Here is a 21,742-nt window from a genome sequence, read left to right on the forward strand (position 1 = left end):
GGAGGTGACAACTCGGTCAACTTCCATTTGGCTCCAGTAGCAGGGAAAGTGCCAGACTCATTTTTGCAAACTTGGAATACCTGACGGCATCTAAGCCAGAACTACGGGGTCATCTTTGTTAAATATCTGCAAACAGTTTGGCATTGACATACGGGTCCAAATGTACACAAATGAGGATTATTGTTCTGTTGTATTGCTTGTACATTAAGAGCCGTAACGTTAGGTATGCACCTGCACAATCTGATTAGCTGATCAACATTTTCAGCCTTAACAAAAATAAAGATACTCAATTCTGATTAACACTGTCAGAGAGGTTTATAGCAAGAATAATTTGTTACCTTTGTAATTGAACTAGAATTTCAAATAATCACCACTTGGTGTCAGTGGAGCATTGTGTAATGCAAGTTAGGCTTCCTTCACTCCTGTTTTCTTTAATATGCATTTTATGCTTCAATAATAAAGGTCGCTCATGATGTCATGGGACATTCGCCTGACTTCGGTGCAGGTGGGGTGGTTTGAGTTCTCAATCAGTGATGGTGTGAATGTGAGAGTCTGTGTATTTCCCCTGTGACTAGTTGGCGACTAGTCCAGGCCCAAATTGTAGTCTGCCTTTCACCCGAAGTAAACTGGGAGGCTGGGATTGGCTACAGCTCCCCGCAACCCTAACAGGATAAGCAGCATAGAAAATTGAAAGATAGATGGATAGATTAATACATTTAGCCACTGTGAAGATGTTTTGTGCCTAACTCGTGGAGTTCCGAATTGTTGAATCACCAAAACATGCTTCTTAGGTTTATTGAAGAATAAATTCTCCCTATGAGTGAATGTGAGTGACTGCAATTGAATAGCGACCAATCCAGGGTACACCTGCCAAAAGTAAACTGGGATAGGCTCCAGTTCATCCATGACACTAATCAGGACAAGCGCCATACAAACTGAATGGATGGATGGAATATAAAGTAAACACACACACACACACACACACACACTCAGTCTTTTAGAATGCTCTAAGAATAATTTGCACATTTCAGTTGGTTCATGCTATGGCCACAAAAGATATATTTCAAACCCAAAATACAAACTACAGATTTTTCCTTCAGTGTAGGCCAGATGATCATCCAGCACGTCTACAAAGAGATCCTGCGGCATTTGCTTCCTTTAATGTGTGAGAAGAAACAAGAGTTGCAACAGGACCTGAATGGGTGAGTGGCTGCTTCACCATTGGCAACGCGACTTCTCAAAATGCCTGAGCATCTGACAGTTCCTGACCGAGAAGATCATCACCTTACCGGAGCAACCTCTCTATTCAGCCAACCTGGGTCTGTGTGATAATATCCTCTTTCCTAAACTCAAGGGGGTCATTAAGGGAGAGGGGTGGGGCATTTTGAAGATGTGGATGACATCAAGATGGCTGTGATGACACACCGTCAAGATCAGTGAAATGGTGGTGGACTTGAGCAGGCCCAGACCTCACCTGAAGTGGTTTGCATAAATCGGTGGTCATTAAATTTTGCACACGAAGTACCGCCTCAAAATTTGGTAATGGGCTCAGCTCACCCAAAGTACTCGACCTAGACTCCCCCCTGATGGCCAGTAATCACGTTTTACACATGAAGTAACGCCACAGAATACACGTACACACCACCATAATGACCAATGTAGTGTTTGAAAACAAACATTTCTAAACGATTAAATGCAAATGTCCCTTACTTACAAAGAAAAACAACTGCACTGTACATAACATTCTTACTGTATTGGATTAAGAAAAAAATTTAGTTACTCTTTTTTCATACAGTTTGAACATTTAAGTACCACTAGAGGAAGCCCACGTACCACTAGTGGTAGTGCTACCACACTGAGAATCACTGCATAAATGATGACAGTGTGGAGTTTGTACAGATATACAAACCTGGGTGTGCAGTTGGATGAAAGGCTGGACTGGATAGCCAACATTGATACTTTGGGCAGGTAAGGTCAGAGTCACTTGTACTTCCTCAGAAGACTGACCTCTTTCACCATCTGCAGAAAAATGGACCGGATCACACTGCTCAGCCTCCTTGCTAAGGTCTATTCAGGGGTGCTGGATATGAGGGTCCGTCGGGAAGTCGAATCTCAGATTCAGGAGGAGCAGTGTGATTTTCGTCCTGGCCGTGGAGCAGTGGACCAGCTCTACACCCTCGGCAGGGTCCTCGAGGGTGCATGGGAGTTAGCCCAACCAGTTTACATGTTTTTTGTGGACTTGGAGAAGGCGTTCGACCGTGTCCCTCAGGGAGTCCTGTAGGGGGTGCTTCGGGAGTATAGGTTGCCGAACCCCGTGATACGGGCTGTTCTGTCCCTGTACGATTGTACCGTCAGAGTTTGGTCCGCATTGCCCGCAGTAAGTCAGACTTGTTTCCGGTGAGGATTGGACACCGCCAAGGCTGCCCTTTGTCACCGATTTTGTTTATAACTTTTATGGACAGAATTTATTGGCGCAGCAGAGCCATGGAGGGGATCCGGTTTGGTGACCTCAGTATTGCATCTCTGCTTTTTGCAGATGATGTGGTTCTGTTGGCTTTATCAAGCTGTGATCTCCAACTCTCACAGGAGGTCAACTAAATTGGAGCTAGAAACCAGCTGACTAAAGAAATTAACATTGCAAAGAGAATCTATGCAGCAAAGTTGGAAAAACAGTTTAGTGCTAACGACTCTAAATCAGTCTGGCATGCATTCCAATCGCTGACCAATTTCAAGCGACGATCACCCCAAGCTGAGAACAATAGCACACTACCCAACGACTTGAATACCGCCTGCCAACCCACCTAGGACCACCACCATTTCCTTTCCTCAATAAACTGTTCATCATTTTACATCTGTCTCTGCCTGCTCTTGGATCCAGCTACTCCCCATACGTGACATAAAGATGATTCTGATTCTGATTCTGAGAAGACGGAACGATAGGGCTTATGGGAGGAAGGTAGGCGTGGTTGGCAGGCTGAGGGCGCTGGGAGGCAGACTGGTGGCGTACAGGGTGACGTACAGGGTATTCTTCCCGCTGGGTCCTGTTCTGGTCGGTTCATTCTGTCATGATTGGTTTTTGAAGGAGAGGACGGCAAGGCAAACATGTGGAGGACCCAAGCGCAGGGAAGCAGGGAGGCAAGGCAGGAGTGTAGGAGTCTCGAAGAAATTATATTTAATTTCCAAAAAAGGGGCAAACAAGGAACATGGATAAAGCAAACTGAACAAAGTCCCACAACAGATAATCAAAGTAACAAAGAAACACTTGAATAAACCTAAAACTGGAAACAAAACATGACTGGAAACTAAAACGTGGCACAGACAGAGACAATGAGACCTGACAATGACAATGAACTGAGCAGTACTGAATGAAACCAGGGAACTAAATAAATACTTTCTTTAACTGACTGAAGGTCGTATGAGGACACTGCTTTTGCTTGTAAACTTTACTGTACTGACTTTACAATACGCATAATAATTTTAGTACGGAAAATGGATGGATGGATGATTTTTATGTGTCCTGAAGTTAATCTATTACTTTTTTGTGACGGAGTTGAACATGTTGTGTCTTTGTCATGCACCAAGAGAACAAAGTGGAAGAAGCATTCAAAGAAAAGAGGATGGAGTGCCAGAATGGCTCTGCTGGCCTTAACGGGGACCCTACAATGATGGACAAACGTCTGGGAAAGGCCACTGTGCTTCAAAAGGAGGTGAGCGTATAATTTTGTATTTTTTTTGTATGACTGTGTTTAATTTTCGAGAATTTATTCACAAAGCAAATAATTAGAGATGAGTTGTCTAGGCCTAAATACAAGGCTCCACCAAATAAACGTCACAGTCACTCCTGCATTGCTAAAGTTTGAGTCCAATGAACCCCCTTAAGCATGTTTAAGCCAGTTTAATCAGGTTTAGGGAAACGTGACTACTAAAGCGGTTAATGATTTTTTAACATCCTAACAGATTCCAAAACTGTGAGCGATCCCATATGTGACAAAGAAAATTTTGGGCAATTGTGTGCTTCATGCTCTTATTTTGTTTGGTGTAATGGCGTAATACTAAGACAGACCTGTAAGAAGCAGCAGGTTGTCCAGACTGCTGGAAAACATAAAAAAGAATAAAGAGTCGTAGTAGTGATGGGCACTGCAGTTCTTTTGAGTTTACTGAATCAGTTCTTTAAAAAGATTCATTCACCTAATCGTTCAGTTCTTTCCCACAAAATCATTTAAATCAGAGTTTCACCTTCACGCAGCACGTTCATCGAAGGACTATGCGTTGTGGTTGTCACGTACTGTAAACTCGGAAAGGCGGGGAGATTCTCTCTCTCGAACACCCGGCTTCGGTTGTGACTTGTAAACATGCGTGCAGCAAACTCAGTTACCAAACATCCTTCCGCGTCCCCTTACGTCCAGCTAGGCTCTTGCCGGCCGGCGTGACTTTTCTGCATTCCACCACGGTGGACAGCATCACTGACACCAGCACCCGCCACCCGGGCTTCCTGCTCACCCACTTTACTGTTATTGTCATCTGATTAGTGTGAAGCGTCTTTCAGTGCCTTGAGAAGTGCAATGTAAGTTTAATATATTAGTATTATTATGAAATAAAAACCAGTTCACTTAAGTACCTTCCCTTAACGAATCACTCTTCAATTTTTCAGTACACTAGTACACCAGTACACCAGTTCACTGAATGAATCACTCTTCAGTTATTCAGTACACCAGTTTACTGGATGAATCACTCCAGTTCTTCAGTTTTCCGGTACATTCAGTTCACTTAAGTCCCTCCCCCACCTGCACGGTGCTGCCTGACGCTGGCTGCTCATTGGTCATTTGCCGAAGTAAGTGACAACGCTGGCGAACCACAAATCACATGGCAGTAAGTTTAATGAAGTCCCGCCCTCGCCTGCACGCTGGCTGCTCATTGGTCAATCGCTGAAGATTCAGAAGTGAGTGACGGAATCAGAATCAGAATCATTTTTATTTGCCAAGTATGTCCAAAAATTTGTCTCCGGTAGTTGGAGCCGCTCTAGTATGTGTCAGTAGTTCCGTTTCCGCTCCCAGCCGACTCGCTCGGCTCACGGCGGCCAAGCTAAAAGAACGAATCATTTCATAATCTGATTCAGTTTCGTTCGTTCACTAAAAATATTCTTTTTTTCTCAATGAAACGTTCGTGAACGAAACAACACTAAGTAGTAATAGATGAAGAAATAGAAGAAGCTAGGCTAACTGTTAGTTTATCTGGTAACTTCATTACAGCTGCCAACTTTTCTCCTTGTCATTTGTATTGTTGTGAGAGCGCTTTCCTATTGACTATCATTCAATTTTACAACCCCAATTCCAATCAAGTTGGGACGTGGTGTTAAACATAAATGAAAACAGAATACAATGATTTGCAAATCATGTTCGACCTATATTTAATTGAATACACTACAAAGAGAAGATATTTAATGTTCAAACTGATAAACTTTATTGTTTTTAGCAAATAATCATTAACTTAGAATTTTATGGCTGCAACACGTTCCAAAAAAGCTGGGATAGGGTCGTGTTTACCACTGTGTTACATCACCTTTTCTTTTAACAACATTCAATAAACGTTTGGGAACTGAGGACACTAATTGTTGAAGCTTTGTAGGTGGAATTGATGCAGTGCCGCCTGAGGGATCGAAGGTCACAGGCATTCAATGTTGGTTTATGGCCTTGCCCCATACATGCAGTGACTTCTCCAGATTCTCTGAACCTTTTGATGATATTATGGACCGTAGATGATGAAATCCCTAAATTCCTTGCAATTATACGTTGAGGAACATTGTCCTTAAACTGTGCAACTATTTACTCACACACTTGTTTACAAAGAGGTGAACCTCGCCCCATCTTTGCTTGTGAATGACTGAGCAATTCAGGGAAGCTAAAATTAAAATTAAAATTCCAAGTTAATGATTTTTTGCAACCCTTAATTTACAATAAAGTTTATCAGTTCGAAAATTAAATATCTTGTCTTTGTAGTGTATTCAATTAAATATAGGTTGAACATGATTTGCAAATAATTTCTTTTCTATTTTTGTCTAACACAACGTCCCAACTTCATTGGAATTGGGGTTTCACATCACAATCATCACACACATTAGAATTGGCAATCGTAAAACATTTCCGATTGTTGGCCCTTATTTACGATTGTACTCCACACTACAGGATATTCACATCAGAAACATATGCTAATCGAACCTTCGCAAAAATTCTGCATGATTATTGGTACGCGTGTATCGTGCATTAGTTATAAATTTGTCCATTAAACAATGAACTACCTGTATGGTGATTTTGTTATATCTTGCTGTATATTGTTCTAAGTTGATGAGAACATAAGCAACTCACAAATAGCTCAATTTACTTTAAACACAGACAGTGCAGATGTGCTTCCAGTTTGGTCAAGTGCCATCGCATCTACAGCAGTGGTAAAACATTGCAAGGTTATTCGTAGAGCACAATTTGTACACAAGATCATTTAAAATGCTTTACAGCTACATAAAAATACAAGAAGGCAAACAAAGTCATTCAATAAAACATTAAAATAACCATTAATTAATTATATTAAAGGTCCCTTGTTATGCTAACCTCAACCTCACCCTCAATAACTGTACAATAACTCAAGTGCTACAGTTAAAAACCTGGGCATCCGCCTCGACTCCTCAAGTCAAGCTAAGTTTATTTGTATTGCCCTTAATTACAAAAGAGTCTCAAAGGGCTTCACTCCTGTCTCTCCTTTACTGCTTACATTCAAGACATTTCCAAAACAGCCTTCTTTTACTTACGTAACTTCTCCATGAGTCACTCAGTAATAACCCCAGACGCCGAAACTCAAATCCATGCATTTGTTTTTTCTAGACTGAACAAAGATACATGATTTGTATTGAATAACTAATAATTCTATGACCATCCAGCCATCCATCCAATTAACTTAAATTTGATCAATTCCCTAGCACACATAACGATCTCTCACCGAGCACTAATGTACTGTGGAACAGTGATTGGGATGGTGTCTGTACTTTAAATGTGTGTGTGTGTGTGTGTGTGTGTGTGTGCGTGTGTGTGTGTGTGTGTGTGTGTGTGTGAGAGCTCAGGTGGGCCTGCTGAGTGCCATCTGTCTGATCGTGGGCACCATGATCGGCTCAGGCATCTTCATCTCCCCAAAAGGGGTCTTGCTCAATTCTGGAGCTGTGGGACCCTGCCTCCTTATCTGGACCGCCTGTGGAGTGTTAGCCATGCTGGGTGAGAGACCAAAACGATCTAATACTGACTGCATCGAAGACGCATGACGTAATACTGACAACATATCTTAAAAAATGTCATTATTAGTGGTATGTTCCATTATGTTTTATCATTGGAAGCTTTAAAGTGGAACACAATATGGTTGAATATTGGTCTGTGTCCAGTGTTAAAAGTCCAGTGTTAAAGATGATCTTAGATAATATGGAGATGGTGTTAAATGATAAACGATCACTCCACAATTTTGTATGCATCCATGCCTATGTTCCTGTCTGGCACGGACGGTTCTTGCCGTTTCTCTGCTTTTGTCATATACTGCCCTGCAGTTCCATTATAGGAGCCTGGAGGGCGCTTTGTGTCCTCTCTCTCTCCCCCCTCCCGTTTCTGTTTTCAGCACTTGTCTCCAACCAGCCTCATCACCACCGGTATATAGGCCTGCCTGTTCCCGGAAATCCCCGCCAAAGTATTACAGCCTCTTCTAGTGGTACCACGGCCCATCTGACTCAAGTAAGCCACTCTATACCTCATTCCCTTTTTAACTATTGTCTCCTCGTTCTCAGTGTTCCCCTGTGTTCCTGAGCCAAGTCATTCCTGCCACCAAGCCAGCAGCCTGTCCTCTCCACTGCCTGCCACCTGTCAACGCCACCGCCTGCCAACACATCCAGGATCACCTCCATTACCTTTTCTCAATAAACTGTTCATCACGTTCTATCTGCCTCCGCCTGTCCTTGGGTCCAGCTCCTCTCCATTCTTGACAGAATACTTTGGCCATCATGGACCCAGCAATCATGAAAGCACTCACCCTACAAGGCACCCACATAGGAAAACAAGAACGGAACTCATGGAATCCCTACACTCCCTCACACAACAAGTTTCCCTCCTTTCCTTGAAGATGCAATCTGAACTTCCTACTGTAACTGCTCCTTCCGAGCCCGCAGCTTCCGAGCAAACTCCGCCTCCCATACAAAGAACCTCATGTCCCGCCGCCCAAGCCCTACTCCGGGGACCTAGGTGCATGTATCCAGTTTTTTCTTAATTGCTCACTCGTTTTCAACCTTCAACCCTACAGTTATCCCACCGAACGATCCAAGGTAGCATATGTCACTATCCTGCTCCGCAGCAAAGTGGTCCATGTCCTTATGGAAAAACTACTCCCCGGTACTTAATTCATTCGATTATTTTCCCGCCGAACTCCGCAAAGTATTTGATCACCCAGTTCAGGGCAAAGAAGCCACCCATTGCCTCATGCTCACGCAGGGCGCTAAATCAGTAGCTGAATATTCCATTGAGTTCCGGATATTGGCAGGTGAATGTGGGTGGAACAATGTGGCACTTAGGGGAATTTCTTTCTTAATGGGCTATCCAAACAACTGAAGGAAGGATAGCGGTCCGGGACGAGCCTTCCTCTCTCGAGGATCTCATCGCCCCTTCCATCCGTCTAGATAACAGACTGTGAGAGTGAGCATGAGAGAAGAGGGTCCGCATATGTAAGAATCCTCCCACTCAGAGCACCACGCAGTCGGCTTCTCATCCGCCTCCCGCACCGTCTCCTGGACCTCCGTCACTACCCGTAGCAACGACAGAGCCCATGGAAATTGGTAAAACGCGTCTAGACCCACAGGAGTGTCAGCGTCGAGTCATCCAGCGGCTGTGTATCTATTGCGGTCAATCCGGTCACTTTATTTCCTTGTGCCTCCTCCTCTGACCAAAAGACCAGGCTCTCCGTGACCCGAGAGCGTGGTGGTGACCCAAACCTCCATTCCCTCTAGCGCTCCCCCCCGCATGTCCGTTACCGCTTGCATTATAGTTTCTGCTCAGAACACCCCCATTACTGCCCTTACTGATTCCGGCCCCTCTTCCCTCCAGCTGTCTCTACAACCTTTCCCGACCTGAGAAAAAGGCAATGGAGGACCATATCCATGACTTTCTGGCTTCCGGACTCATATGACCTTCTTCTTCTCCAGTAGGGACTTTTTTTGTTGAAAAGAAAGACACCACTCTCGGCCCATGCATCGACTACCGTGGTCTCAATGACATCACCGTCAAAAATAAATCTCCGCTTCCCCTCATCGACCCCTCGTTTGAACCCCTCTGTGATGCCCAGATAGTCGCCAAATTGGATCTACGAAACGCCTAACACCTCATCCGTATCCGAGAGGGGGACGAATGGAAAACCGCTTTCAACACCCCTCTTGGACACTTCGAATACCAGATCATGCCGTTTGGATTGAGTAACGCCCCCGCTGTCTTCCAGACCTTCATTAACGACGTCCTCCGTGATATGCTGAATGGGTTTGGTTTTGTCTATTTGGATGACATTCTCATTTTCTCCTGCTTCCTTGAAGAACATTGTCATCATGTAGACCAAGTCCTCCAGCGCCTCCTCGAAAACCACCTGTATATTAAACCCCAAAAATGTGAATTCCACCTCTCCTCCGTACACTTCCTGGGCTACTTTATCTCTAAAGGACAACTACAACCGGACCCTGCCAAGATCCAAGCCGTCGTTAACTGGCCCACTCCCACCCGCAAAGAACTGCAATATTTCCTTGGATTCGCCAATTTCTATCGTTGATTCATCCGTTATTACAGCAAGGTCGCAATTCCCCTCACTCGCCTCACATCCACCAGCTACCCCTTTCAGTGGACACCGGCAGCATCCCAAGCATTCAGTCAACACAAGACCCTGTTTACCAGTACGCCCATTCTTCGCCACCCCGACCCCTCCCTCCAGTTCGTGGTCAAGGTTGACGCCTCGGACACGGGGGCAGGGGCTGTCCTCTCGCAGCAGGACCCCACGACCCAGAAACTTAACCCCTGTTCCTTTTTTTCCCCGTCGTTTGTCCCCTGCCGAGAGGAACTACGACGTCGGCAACCGAGAGCTGCTGCCCATTGTATGGGCCTTGGAAGAGTGGAGACACTGGCTGGAGGGGACTGTACGACCATTCATCATTTGGACAGACCACAAGAATCTCTCTTACCTCCGTTCCGCCAAATGCCTTAGCCCGCGACAAGCTCACTGGGCTCTCTTCTTGAGCAGGTTTAATTCCAGTCTCTCCTTCCGTCCTGGCTCCACAAACGGCAAATCAGATGCCCTGTCTCGAATTTACTCACCCCCCTCCAGCCCTGACAAACCCATCCTTCCTTGCTTGTGCTTCGTTGGAGCTGCCACTTGGCAGATCAAACAAGTGGTTAAGGAGGACCAAAAGACTCACCTGGATCCCAAGACCGGGCCTTCAAACCGCCTGTTCATACCCGATTCTGCACGCGCTGACGTCCTTCAGTGGGCCCACAAATCCAAACTCACCTGTCATCCTGGCATCACCTGCACCATTCACTTAATCCGGGAGTACTTCTGGTGGCCCAGCCTTGTTAAAGACACCAGTGAGTTCGTCCAAGCCTGCTCCGTCTGTGCCCGAGGGAAGCCTTCACACCTGTCCCCAGCTGGGCTGCTGTGTCCATTGCCTATCCCAAGCCGCCCTTGTTCCCATATCGCTCTGGACTTCGTTACCGGTCTACCCCACTCTGAAGGTAACTCTATCATTCTCACTATTGTTGATCACTTTTCCAAATATGGAACATACGTTCCGCTCCCCAAACTACCATCTGCCTTCGAAACTGCTAATCTCCTTGTCCAGCATGTCTTCAGACTCCACGGTATCCCCATCGACATCGTCTCTGACAGAGGTCCTGAAAGAATTCTATCAAGCAGTAGGCGCAGCAGCCAGCTTGTACTCAGGGTATCATCCACAGACCAACGGCCAGACGGAGCGGGTAAATAAATCCCTGGAATCAGCCCTCCATTTTGTTGCAGCACGCAAGCCCTCATCCTGGAGCTCATTCTTCCCGTGGATTGAGTATGACCACAAATCTCTCACCAGCTCCACTACCAGTATGTCCTTGTTCATGGCTTGCCACGGTTTCCAACCACCACTGCTCAAAATACAGGAGCAGGTGGTGGCGGTTCCATCCGTACAGGATCACCTCCGGAGAGTCCAGGTGATGTGGAAGAACGTCTGGGCGCCGTTGACCCGGTCTGCGACCCGCAACAAGCTGCTCGCGGACCGTCATCGCTCCTTAATGCCCCAATACAAGGTGGGTCAATCCGTCTGGCTCTTTTCCCACGACCTCCCACTTCAGACAGCGTCCCGGAAGATCACTCCGCGTTTCATTGGTCCCTCCCCCATTACCAAACTCAGCAATCCCACTTCCGTCCAATTAAAGCTTCCACAGTCCCTGAAAATTCATCCCACATTCCACTCTCTTTGCTGAAGCCTGTCGCTACCTGCGCCCTGAGCCCTCTGGCTGAACCTCTTCCACCCCCCCGGATTAGTGACGACTATCCGGCCTTCACCGTGTAGCGCATCCTCGATGTGAGGTTGAGGGGGAGGGGGTTCCAGTACCTGGTCGATTGGGAAGGGTATGGGCCGGAGGAGTGGTCTTGGATTTCCCAGAAGCTCATTCTCGATCACACCCTTTTGGATGACTTCTGAGCGGCTCACCCGGGGAAGCCTGGCAGGACGCTGGGAGGCGTCCGTTGAGAGGGGGGTACTGTCATATACTGCCTTGCAGTTCCATTATAGGAGCCTGGAGGGCGCTTTGCATCCTCGCTCTCTCACCCCCCTCCACTCTAAGCCACTCTATACCTCATTCCCTTTTTAACTCTTGTGTCTCCTCATTCTCAGTGTTTCATGTGTTCCTGAGCCACGTCATTCCTGCCACCAAGCCAGCCGCCTTTCCTCTCCACTGCCTGCCACCTGTCCACGCCACTGCCTGCCAACACATCCAGGACCACCTCCATTACCTTGTCTCAATAAACTGTTCATCACATTCAAGCTGCCTCCGCCCTCTCTTGGGTCCAGCTCCTCTCCATTCTTGACAGATTTACTTTTATTTTGGTTTAAACTCTTATTTCATTTTAAAAATGCATACATTTAAAGGTCTTTCTCCGTGTGAATGCATCCCTTCATCTGTAGTCGTCCCTAGGTTGATTTTAAAAATGTTGTTTTGTTTTTTATTGCAAGCCAAGGTCTGAGTGAGCTTCAGATACACCACCACTACAAGTTGGCAGTGGACCTCACAATATCCGCCCAGCATCCCACATTTCACTTGCAATTTAAGATACAAGTAAATGGCTCAAGCTCAATCATGCAGCGAATTTAACTTGTAAGTAAAGGTACCACTTTACAGTACATAAATCAACTTGTCTCTAATCCATTCAAATTGTCAAGTGGGTACAAATGGCCAATGTATTCATAAAGTGCGTAGGAATTCACTCAACTATTATCCATCAGCAAAGTTGGCCACTGTGACCTTACTGATTATAGGGGAAGCTTATCAACTGCAGAGTACAGTTGGCTTCAAGGCTACAACATAGATGCTGCGGAAAACATCAAATCAAAGGGATTCCTAGTGAGATAACTACCCTGGTCTCCGAGGTCATCCACTCAAGAGGGACCACTCTGTATTTTAAAAAGAGTAGATGAGCTGGAACTCATATACACAAAAAAATTTAATATGCGACAACACTACATGGCAATCAGGATAATTTAGTATGTGACATTACAAAGATGAATGGCATCTTGCTTGTTATTGAAAAGTGAAACCTTTAAAGTTGAATGCTTCTAAGTCATAACATTCAAATTCCACCAACAGGAAAAAAATATACCTCTAAACTGTGATTCACTGTCGACCAGTCCAGTGTGAACCCTGACTCTCGCCTAAAGTCAGCTGGTAAAGGTTCCAGCTCACCCGTGGGCTGTGACCCTAATGAGGCAAGTTCTAGAGTAAATGATTGGAAAAATACACCCCTAAAGTCACACAAATTAGACATCAATATAAAGGTTCTGTATATCCTGAGGCCTAAGATCAGTATGTTTTGTATTTGTTTTTCCTCATATGCATATTATATTTGATACAATTTTGTCATTACAGTAAAATGTTGATTAGCAGAGGCGAAGAAACAGTAAATTGCAGTTTAATAAGGCATGTGGGAAAGCTGGAGTATTATTAATAATTCTTTATTATTTGTGTGGACTTTAACACTGATGTAAAGTCAAAGAAAGTTAACTTTTATTTTGACAATTTTAAGTGTGACACAACAGACTACTACTAGGGTTAAAGTCTGTTACCTAAAGGGGTACAAAGGGAATAACATTTTTATTGACTATTCAAAGCAGGAAAAACTTTAGCTAGCCCAAAGTAAACACAAACAAATAATAAAATTTTTTGATTTGGTTCACTATATTGATTGTGCAGGTTTAATCTCTACAAACAATAGTTAGGACCTTGCCCTGCTGCCCGGCTAAAGAAATACAAAACTAATTAGGGACTCTATGCATGCAGCACTTCCGCTTACCTGCAAGGGTTTTCTGCGGGCAGTCCGGTTTCTTCCCACATCCCAAAAACATGCGTGTTGCAATCCAATTGAAGATTAAAATCGTTACCTCTGTTAATGTGAGTGTTTGTCCAGGTTTGTCTATATGTGGCCTGCGATTGGCTGGCGACCAGTTCAGGGTGCCTCTTCCCCAAAGTCATCTGGGATAGGCTCCAGCTCACTTGCAATCCTAATGAGTCATTTCCTTGAACCTGCTATCAGAAAAGTAATTCCCACTAATTTGTTTTATCTGTGTTGTTGCGCTACCCAGGAGCGCTGTGCTACACCGAGCTGGGCACCATGATCCCAAGTTCCGGAGGGGAGCATTCCTATCTGATGGAGGCTTTCGGCTCCCCGGTGGCTTACCTTTACTCGTGGACCTCCGTGATGGTATCCAAGCCCTCAGGCATGGCCATAATCACACTAAGCTTTGCCGAGTATGCCTCAACTCCTTTCTATCCTGAATGCAGCCCTCCTGTCATTGTCACCAAGTGTCTGGCGGCTGCAGCCATAGGTAGCGTATACTACGGTACATGACTACTACAGGTTAAAAAACAATGGTGTTTAGGGTAGTTTCTTGAATGTTTTAATTACAACAATCATAAATATTGGAGACACTTAATGCATTGCACTTTTCCAGCACTTTTCAAGACACTCAAAGATGCTTTAAAAGAGCATACATTATTCATTCACTCCACAGTCACACCTGGTGACTTCTTAGGTTTTCATATTGGTTAAACTTTTTTAGTTTGCACAGGTAAATACTGTACCACCTTTTTTGGTGGTACAGTATTTGATAATGTTGGAATAGCCAGGACACCGCTCATGTTAGCATCCGTTCTGACTTGTGTGCATTGTTTGTGGCCCACTAAAAGGATCTGGCAATGTTTATGTCAATGTTATTGTTTTGACACAGGCAAGTTGTGTTGCTGTTAGCACCTTTAGTCAAGATCTTGAGCTGTTTTATCAATTAATTACCAATATCAAATATCTAACAAACTATATTTTGATCACTTTGTATTTAGCCTTGCTGATGTGTTTGCCATACTTCACAACTGGAGATGAAGACATTAAGGAAAATAATAATAATAATTAATATTGTTATTATTACCAACAATTCAATATATTAAATTTATGAAATTGGCTGCTTGATACCAAGATTTTGTTTCTTCTTCTTCAGTTTTCATTGTGACCATCAACTGTTTCAGTGTCAAACTAGCGAATTACGTACAAAACATCTTCACTGCGGCCAAACTTTTCCTCATCGTCGTCATAGTGGGAGCAGGCATTGTTTTCTTGGTGGAAGGTGAGACTTGTTAGACGTTGTCTTTGTTATAGAGTATAATGGTGCCAATTGATGTAATTTTGAAATTTATATCTTTGTGTCCAGGAAAAACTGAGAACTTGTCAAATGCATTTGATGGCAAGTCAATATCTGTTGGAGGAATTGGACTTGCCTTTTATAGTGGACTCTGGGCCTATGATGGATGGTAAACATTCAGTATTTCATCAGTGTTGCAATGAGCAATCTCATGTCTTATAATCAGAGATGGGTAGAGTAGCCAAAAATGTCTTTTGAATAATACGACTCCCAATAATTTCTTGAGTAAGACTAAGAAAGTACTCAGAGAAAAAAACTCCTCAAGTACTGAGTAACTATTGAGTAACTTCTGATTTATTTTTTAAATCTGAGCATAACTGGCAAATAAAATGAAAAATAACGAAATAAAATATGAATGTGCAAATTCATATATTGCTGAACAATATCACGTAGTCTAAAACATAACAAATAAAATCTTTATAAAATAAAATATTTGTAAAATAGCTAATTAAGGTACAACCCCAATTCCAATGAAGTTGGGACGTTGTGTTAAACATAAATAAAAACAGCATACAATGATTTGCAAATCATGTTCAACGTATATTTAATTGAATACACTACAAAGAGATATTTAATGTTCAAACTGATAAACTTGATTGTTTTTAGCAAATAATCATTAACTTAGAATTTTATGGCTGCAACACGTTCCAAAAAAGCTGGGACTGGTGGCAAAAAAGACTGAGAAAGTTGAGGAATGCTCATCAAACACTTGTTTGGAGCATCCCACAGGTGAACAGGCTAATTGGGAACAGGTGGGTGCCATGATTGGGTGTAAAAGGAATTTCCCTCAGTTGCTCAGTCATTCACAAGCAAAGATGAGGCGAGGCTCACCTCTTTGTTAACAAATGCGTGAGAAAATAGTCGCACAGTTTAAGGACAATGTTCCTCAATGTACAATTGCAAGGAATTTAGGGATTTCATCATCTACGGTCCATAATATCAGCAAAAGGTAATCAGGAGAAATCACTGCATGTAAGTGGCAAGGCCGAAAACCAACATTGAATGCCCGTGACCTTCGATCCATCAGGCGGCACTGCATCAAAAACCGACATCAATGTGTAAAGGATATCACCACATGGCCTCAGGAACACTTCAGAAAACCAATGTCAATAAATACAGTTCGGCGCTACATCCGTAAGTGCAACTTAAAACTCTACTATGCAAAGCAAAAGCCATTTATCAACAACACCCAGAAACGCCGCCGGCTTCTCTGGGCCCGAGCTCATCTAAGATGGACTGATGCAAAGTGGAAAAGTGTTCTGTGGTCCGACGAGTCCACATTTTAAATAGTTTTTGGAAATTGTGGACGTCGTGTCCTCTGGGCCAAAGAAGAAAAGAACCATCCGGACTGTTATGGACGCAAAGTTCAAAAGCCAGCATCTGTGATGGTATGGGGCTGTGTTAGTGCCAATGGCATGGATAACTTACATATCTGAGAAGGCACCATTAATGCTGAAAGGTACATACAGGTTTTGGAGAAACATGCTGTCATCCAAGCAACGTCTTTTTCATGGACGTCCCTGCTTATTTCAGCAAGACAATGCCAAACCACAATGTGTGTGTGTGTGTGAGAGAGAGAGAGAGAGAGAGCGAGAGAGAGAGGGAGAGAGAGAGAGAGAGACACACACACAATAGAAGACACGTGATGTTCTTCTGTCGTTTGATTGGTGAATTTGTGTCAAATGTCATTGTGGTAATCACGGTGGATTGGAGCAATAACGCCCGATGCGGAAGTTGAAAACGAAAATCTAAAAATAGATTGTGCACGCAATTATTGATAAATGAAAGTAGCTAGCGGCATGTAGATGATTGTAACGGAGTAAAAGTACCGTTTCCTCTTAACAAAAAAACTTTTATCCAAAATGTTACTTGAGTAAATGTAACGTGCTCCTACCCACCTCTGCTTATAATATGACAGCTTACATAATTTGAAGGTGTACTGATATTACTTGTTTACATTTCATTAATTTCTCAGGAATCAAGTGAATTTCATCACAGAGGAGCTGAAAAACCCTTTCAGGTAGGTAACAAATTCTGCACCTCAATCCCAAAGTCACAATGTACTCTATGTTATATATTGAGATACCGGTAGGTTATTTTAAACAAACCCCAATTCCAATGAAGTTGGGATCTATGTGTAAAACATGAATAAATACAGAATAAAATGATTCAAAAATCTTTCTCAACCTATATTCAATTGAATACACTACAAAAAGAAGATATTTAATGTTAAAGCTAAGGAACGTTATTGATTTGTTTCTAATATTCTCTCATTTTGAATTTTATGCCAGCAGCACGTTCCAAAGCAGGGACAGGGGAAACAAAAGACTGGGAAAGTTTAGGAATGCTCAAAAAAATCCTGTTTGAACATTCCACAGGTGAACAGGTTAATAGGAAAATAGTGGGTTTGTCATGATTTGGTATACATTTTATACCTTAGGGGGTCGCACCCCCGAAGGGCTCAGTTGTTCACAAGCAAGGTTGAGGCAAGCGAGGTTCACCACTTTGTGGACAACTGCCTGAGCAAATAGTCCAACAGTTTAAGAACATCATTTCTCAACATAAAATTACAAGGAATTTTGGGATTTCATCATCTACGGTTCATATCATCATCAAAAGATTCAGAGAATCTGTAGAAATATCTGCATGTAATGGCAAGGACAAGGCTGAAAACCAACACTGAATGCCAGTGACCTTCGATCCCTCAGGCGGCACTGCATTCAAAACCGGCCACTCGGGCTCAGGAATACGTCAGTAAACCATTGTCAGTACACACAGTTTATTGCTACAGCTACAAATGCAAGTTAAATATAGAAAGCACATCGGACCAAAAACAGCTAAGTAAGAAAATGCAAGTTAACAGAGAATCAAACACTACTGACTACATGGAGGTAAACAAAATGAATTTGTCTCACACTAGCACTCACCTACTGTATAAAGCAACTGATTACAGACCGAGCGGCCACAGGTGCACCGCCCACCTTGCTCACCAACACTGCAACAGAAAAAAAACAACAACAACTGAAAACAGAGACATGACATTGACAGGCGCGAAACAAACCCGGCCGGGTCTGTCTACCTTTGGCCAAGGTACCGTGAGGGATCCTGGTTCAAGTAAAACCATTTTAAACTTAAAAAAAAAAAAAAAAAAAAACTGTACTCTTTTTCCTGTTCAGTAGATTAATTAATTAATAAAAAAAATGTACTTTCAATTTTTCATTTTGTTTGGCTTTAGTCTGTGGGTGTACCTAATGTTCTGGCTGGTGAATGCGTTTTAGCAGCAGATGCTTTCCAGTGGCTTTTGTATGAGCAGAGACGGACAGCAACTGGAAATTTCTCTGCCCCCCCCCCTCCCTTTTTTTTTTTTTTAAATGTCTCTTTGATTTCTGTCTTCATCTTTCATTTTGTTGCAGGAACATGCCATTAGCAATCCTTACTGGGATCCCCTTTGTGACCCTGTGCTATGTGATGGTCAATCTTGCTTATTTCACTGTCATGACCACCAATGAACTACTGATGTCCCCAGCTGTAGCTTTGGTAAGTGGAATAATCAGAAATGGGCTGAAAAAAAAATCCTGCATACAGGATAGTTCTTCATGCCTGCTTGGTTGCCTGTTTTCATTAAAAAAAAATGTTTTATCATTCATCGGTTTAGCGGTAATTTACAAAATGACATCGAGTCATACATCATATGAAAGGTCTTGATAAGGGATTTTCAGATATGTAAATATTTTGTACGTGTGCCCTCGTATGATGGCACAATGAAAAGTATTTTGGGTTCATTTTTCACACACCAGTATTATCCATCCATACACTTTTTATAGTGCATGTCCTCATTAGCGTTGCGTGTGAGCTAGAGCTTATTCCAGCTAACTTTGGGCAATATTATTAGTATTTAGTATTTAATTACAGCTAAAATTAACCATGCTCCTAAACTTTCTTTTGGTGTGCCTTCTTTAGACGTTTGGAGACAGAGTTCTTTACCCTATGTCTTGGATTGTTCCGCTTTTTGTCGTCTTTTCCACTTTTGGTGCTGCCAATGGAACCTGCTTCACTTCAGGCAGGTAAAGAACATGCGAAAGCTAAAGACAATTTGGCACTGGTGACCTATTAGGAAGGGGTTAAATGTTTAAATTAAATGTTTTGATCCTCAGGCTGGCCTATGTATGTGGCCGAGAAGGTCACATGGTCGAAATTTTATCTTTTATTAGTCTGAAGCGCCTAACCCCATCCCCAGCTCTCATGTTCAACGTGAGTGACATAAAGTTTCATGTTGTTATTTTAGTACTTTATCAATGCTATAAAGGTGATAAATGTGGTTTCTCTTGCAGGGTTTTCTGGCTATTTTATACATAATTCCAGCAGACATCAACACCCTCATAAATTACTTCAGCTTTGCTCAGTGGTTATTCAATGGCCTGACGATATTGTCTCTTATTGTCATGCGTTTCACTAGGAAGGAGCTGAAAAGACCAGTCAAGGTGCAGACCACCAACCATGATTTATTTTTTTTCTTAACTAAAACAATAGTTTAATTTAAGTGTTTGTGTTAATCCAAAGGTTCCCATCATAATCGCCGTCCTAATGGTGCTCATCTCTTGCTTCCTGGTCCTGGCCCCCATCATTGACAATCCAGCCATAGAATTCCTCTACTGTGCTATCTTCATTCTCAGCGGGCTCCTCCTGTACTACCCATTTGTCCACCTGAAAGTCGAGTGGGCATGCAGACTCATGAGTAAGTACATTTACACTCTTGTCGTAAAAAAATAAAAATAAATAAATAAAAAAAGACTGCTGAAAATTGTAAAACAGAGAGAATGATGCTGCCACTGCTTTAGTAATTGCATGGTAAATGTATGAATGCTTTGTTTGATTAGATGTACTCCTTGTCACATGGCAGTAATGTGGTATAAAGTACTGGCAAAAATGTATCTCGGTGTACTGTACATTATGTATAAACTCGCCACCAAAAGTATTGATTGATAAAACAATACATTGCACACAGTTTGCAGTGAATAACTACATTTACAGTTGGAGGTGTAACCACCATTAAAACCAGAACATAGAGTTTCAACATTCTCATGTAATGAACCCTAAACATTGGACAACATTTTCAATTTACGACGTTCTACAGGGTTCTACACCACGACAAATCATTCATTCATTCATTTTCTGTCGCTTATCAGGATTTCAGCAGGTGAGTTGGATCCTATGCGTGCTGACTTAAGGCGAGAGGGGCGTTACACCCTGGAGTGGGCGCCAGTCAATAACAGGACACATAAAGAAAAGAATCATTTAGTCTCATATTCCCATCTATGGGCAATTTACAGTCTTTAATGAATCTGATGTGTATGTTTGCGAGATGTGGCCGTACTACCCAGAGAAAACCCTGCACAAGCACAGGGAGCACATTCAGCTCCACACAGCACACAGCCTGAGCTGAGATTCAAACATCAGACATGCTAGGCAGATGTGCTAACCACTAGAACTGTGCTGCCCATATTAGATTTATAATAATATATCCATCCATCCATCCATTTTCTGAGTCGCTTCTCCTCACTAGGGTCGCGGGCGTGCTGGAGCCTATCCCAGCTATCAACGGGCAGGAGGCGGGGTACACCCTGAACTGGTTGCCAGCCAATTGCAGGGCACATACAAACAAACAACCATTCGCATTCACAGTCATGCCTACGGGCAATTTAGAGTCTCCAATTAATGCATGTTTTTGGGATGTGGGAGGAAACCGGAGTGCCAGGAGAAAACCCACGCAGGCACGGGGAGAACATGCAAACTCCACACAGGCGGGGCCGGGGATTGAACCCGGGGCCTCAGAACTGTGAGGCAGACGCTCTAACCAGTCGTTCACCGTGCCGCCATAATAATATATATCATTATAATTGATCATGACACCTTTTCCCATTTAATTTCAGTGTAACTTATTAATTACCATGATCACCTTTCTTTTTTAATTGGCTGGGAGAAGTCACATGCTTCTGCCTTATTATGAGATGCTGGAAAACGTAGCAGCGGAACCACTATGTGTTCTATGTGTTTAGTGTAACACAAGCAAATGACTCCTTGTGTGCTGCTTTGACCTTTACCCCCTCACAGGGCCCATCACCACATATCTGCAGCTCCTGATGGAAGTGGTTCCTCCTGAGAAATGTGAGTGACGAGGCGACAACTGGGTCAACTTCCATTTGGCTCCTGGAGCAGGGATGGTGCCAAACTAATTTTTGGAACACTTGGAATACCTGATGGGATCTAAGCCAGAACTATGGGGTCACCTTTGTTAAATAGCTGCAAACAGTATGACATTTACATATGGGTCTAAATGTACATGAATGAGAATTCCGGTTTTGCTTCACTGCTTCTATATTCAGGGTGACAAAATTATCTACACTTGCACTATCTGAGGGCGGCACGACTGGTTAGAGCCTATGCCTCACAGTTCTGAAGACCAGGGGTTCAATCCCCGGCCCTGCCTGTGTGGAGTTTGCATGTTCTCCCCGTGCCTGCGTGGGTTTTTCCCTTCACTCTGGTTTCCTCCCACATCCCAAAAACATGCATGGTAGGTTGATTGACAACTCTAAATTGCCTGTAGGAGTGAATGTGAGTGTGAATGGTTGTTTGTTTATGTGTGCCCTGCGATTGGCTGGCAACCAGTCCAGGGTGTACATCGCCTCCTGCCCGAAGATAGCTAGGATGGGCTCCAGCAGTCCACACAGGTGG

The 21,742-nt window shown here is 43.4% G+C and overlaps 1 protein-coding gene across 1 annotated transcript; it reads left to right on the forward strand.

Annotated features, from left to right (window-relative positions):
• Window positions 1-3,572: 3,572 nt before the first annotated feature.
• LOC133415450 (b(0,+)-type amino acid transporter 1-like) lies at window positions 3,573-21,183 on the forward strand. The gene is made up of 12 exons (XM_061701526.1): window positions 3,573-3,707; window positions 7,109-7,256; window positions 13,901-14,143; window positions 14,810-14,935; window positions 15,020-15,119; window positions 16,986-17,030; window positions 18,424-18,547; window positions 18,971-19,074; window positions 19,165-19,261; window positions 19,342-19,491; window positions 19,571-19,745; window positions 21,122-21,183. The coding sequence occupies exons 1-12, from the start codon at window positions 3,573-3,575 to the stop codon at window positions 21,181-21,183; spliced, it is 1,509 nt and encodes a 502-aa protein (XP_061557510.1).
• Window positions 21,184-21,742: the final 559 nt, after the last annotated feature.

This window comes from Phycodurus eques, chromosome 2, assembly GCF_024500275.1.
Source record: "Phycodurus eques isolate BA_2022a chromosome 2, UOR_Pequ_1.1, whole genome shotgun sequence".
Lineage (NCBI taxonomy): Eukaryota > Metazoa > Chordata > Actinopteri > Syngnathiformes > Syngnathidae > Phycodurus > Phycodurus eques.

What these genes read in the sequence shown, in the direction of transcription:
- LOC133415450 (XM_061701526.1), top strand. Translation starts at nt 3,573, where the DNA reads ATGCACCAAGAGAACAAAGTGGAAGAAGCATTCAAAGAAAAGAGGATG. An exon ending in CCCCAGCTCTCATGTTCAAC is followed by an intron (nt 19,262 to 19,341) that starts GTGAGTGACATA and finishes TTTCTCTTGCAG; the next exon opens with GGTTTTCTGGCTATTTTATA. An exon ending in GTGGGCATGCAGACTCATGA is followed by an intron (nt 19,746 to 21,121) that starts GTAAGTACATTT and finishes ACCCCCTCACAG; the next exon opens with GGCCCATCACCACATATCTG.